The 2,249-nt window shown below is 46.7% G+C and overlaps 1 protein-coding gene across 1 annotated transcript; it reads right to left on the bottom strand.

The window, feature by feature from the left end:
- Positions 1-286: 286 nt before the first annotated feature.
- LOC103411788 (protein ROH1A) lies at positions 287-2,023 on the bottom strand. Its single transcript, XM_008350412.4, has one exon. The coding sequence runs from the start codon at positions 1,840-1,842 to the stop codon at positions 664-666; it is 1,179 nt and encodes a 392-aa protein (XP_008348634.1). The 5' UTR covers positions 1,843-2,023; the 3' UTR covers positions 287-663.
- Between the last annotated feature and the right edge of the window lie 226 nt (positions 2,024-2,249).

Here is a 2,249-nt window from a genome sequence, read left to right as displayed (position 1 = left end):
ATCACTTGATGTCTGAATTTTGAAAGGAAAGATCCAGAAAATATCTCTTTCCATTTTTTCCGTCACACAACTGCTACCAGAGTATATCTTTTTCGTTATTGAGGAATTTTGAATTGCGATAGGAACACAACCTGTTCATCAAACAACCGTCGGAACACAATACACATATGGAGAAATGTCCTCAACTTTCCAACAGATGCTAACAACATTCTCATCTTAAATCCAATGCTAGATTTATGAAAATTTTGCAAGAACAGATTGACACAGAAAAAGAGAATAAGAGAACTGAAGAACTACTGGGTCTGATCATTTAAAGTTTAACCAAACAGAAAAGAGAAAACACCAACTGAATTGGGTATGTACATTTTCTCTTTTCAATTAGAGTTTCTGTACTCAAATAAACAAAAATTAACACCAAAAATGAAGAGGGGGGGAACAGAGTAGATAAGCAATGCATATACTTCAGCACAACCTTATAGACTGAAGCCATTAGGCTATTAGCTATATACTCCTACGAAAAGGAACGCTTCTAGTAACTATACTAATCCACTTTCCAAGATCGAAAAAAAAAACCAAAAAAACCATCTTCCAATTCTTCATGGCTCATTGAGCAATATGACGCCAGTGAAAGAGAATTTGTGACTGGTGAGTGCCCAAGTATTATTACATGATGGGCGCTGAGGGTTTACCGCCTTGGTCCAAAACCTCAAGCACCTCAGTCCTGCTCCTCACCACCCTATGAAACAACTCTCTGATCTGCATCTGCAAAGGCACCAAACCCTCCTCCATCCTCCTACAGCTCTCCACCAGCTCTGCCACCTGCGCGGCCACCTCCTCCAGCTTCTCCGCCTCTGCGGGGAACTGAAACGAGTCCGAAAATTCAATCAAAGACTGCCCCAATTTCTCCATCCTCTGCATCTCCTCAAGCAAACCAGCGGACCCCTTCTTCTCTTTCTTCTTCCACTCCTCGGCGATCTTCTCCTGAATCCCGATCATGGACTGCGCCCAAGATAAATTCCTCGGAACCGGAAGGTGAGTCATCAACCCGGTCCTCTCTTGACACGGAATTGCCGCCACCAACATCCACATCACAAACACCATAATCGTGCTCATTATATAAACTGGCTGAGCCAATCCAGAAGCCTCATTGCCTTTCGGCGCCACCAAGTTGCTCGACATCGCTTGAATTTGCTTTGCGGCGGACCAGCCTTTAGACATACCCCACGACAAGGCCCGAAAATGCCCGACAGCTCGGTCTTTACTCGGGGCGGAAATGCCCTGTCTGCGGCCGAAAGACCAGGTTCTCTCGGTGGCTTTGTTTCCACCTCCTTCCTTGTCCTCCACCGCCATCCCTGTTACCAGCGAATGCAACGCCCTCTTAGCCCTCCGAACCTGGCCATCCCCAAGCGGCCTCTGTTCCAAAGCAGAGACTGCAATCTCGGCCAGCTTCTGAAAATGCCTGACCGACTCGATCCCATGGGAGACCGCGTTGCAAATGTCCAGAGCTTTGACAACGCGGTCCAAGAATTCAGGGACAAGCCGGTCGAGCGGTGCCTTGGAAATCTGTGATGGGTCCCGACCCATCAGCAGAACGGCCTTGAACTCGGCCTCGCAGCAGAGGAAGACGTCGAGGAGCTTCCGGACCCAAGCGATGGATAAAATTGGGTCGGACGGGCAGTCCTCCGGCGGAGATAGGAGGTCGGAGAAACGATCCGCCACGTGCTTCTGGAAGTGTTCGAGGTCTTCGAGTTCCTGTTCGTGGTTTCCGTCCATGGAAACCACCTGGTTTCGTCGGATACTGATTCGGTTCAGAAACGAACCCTGATTATCTGTTGCGCCCATTTTCTGGATTTTCGATTTTGTTTGTTTCTCCTGAGATTGAAGAGTTAGAAGAAGAGAGAAATGGGAAGCAGATGGAGAGAGAGAGAAAGCGAAGGAGGAGAGAGAGAGTAGTGTCGAAAGATAAGGGGAGTCGGGTGGTTTTTGGCAGTTACATACGCTGCGAAATAAATGGGGTCATGGATTGTCGGGGATGAGACCGTTTCTCGTTCCTTTTTGTGGACGCTGACTGGGGGATTTTGTTCCAAGTTTAGCCTTCATCTTCCCTCTTAATTGCAAACCCAATGCAAAACAATAAACATGTTTCAAATATGATCAGTTGGTGTAGCTGCATTTCGTTGAAAGAGATATGAAGTTTTGCTCATATGCATGCAAGAACGATCTTATATATATATAGTGAGTTTGATATT

The sequence above is a fragment of the Malus domestica genome, chromosome 14 (assembly GCF_042453785.1).
Source record: "Malus domestica chromosome 14, GDT2T_hap1".
NCBI classification, from domain to species: domain Eukaryota; kingdom Viridiplantae; phylum Streptophyta; class Magnoliopsida; order Rosales; family Rosaceae; genus Malus; species Malus domestica.
This window is presented reverse-complemented; position numbering and strand designations above follow the sequence as displayed.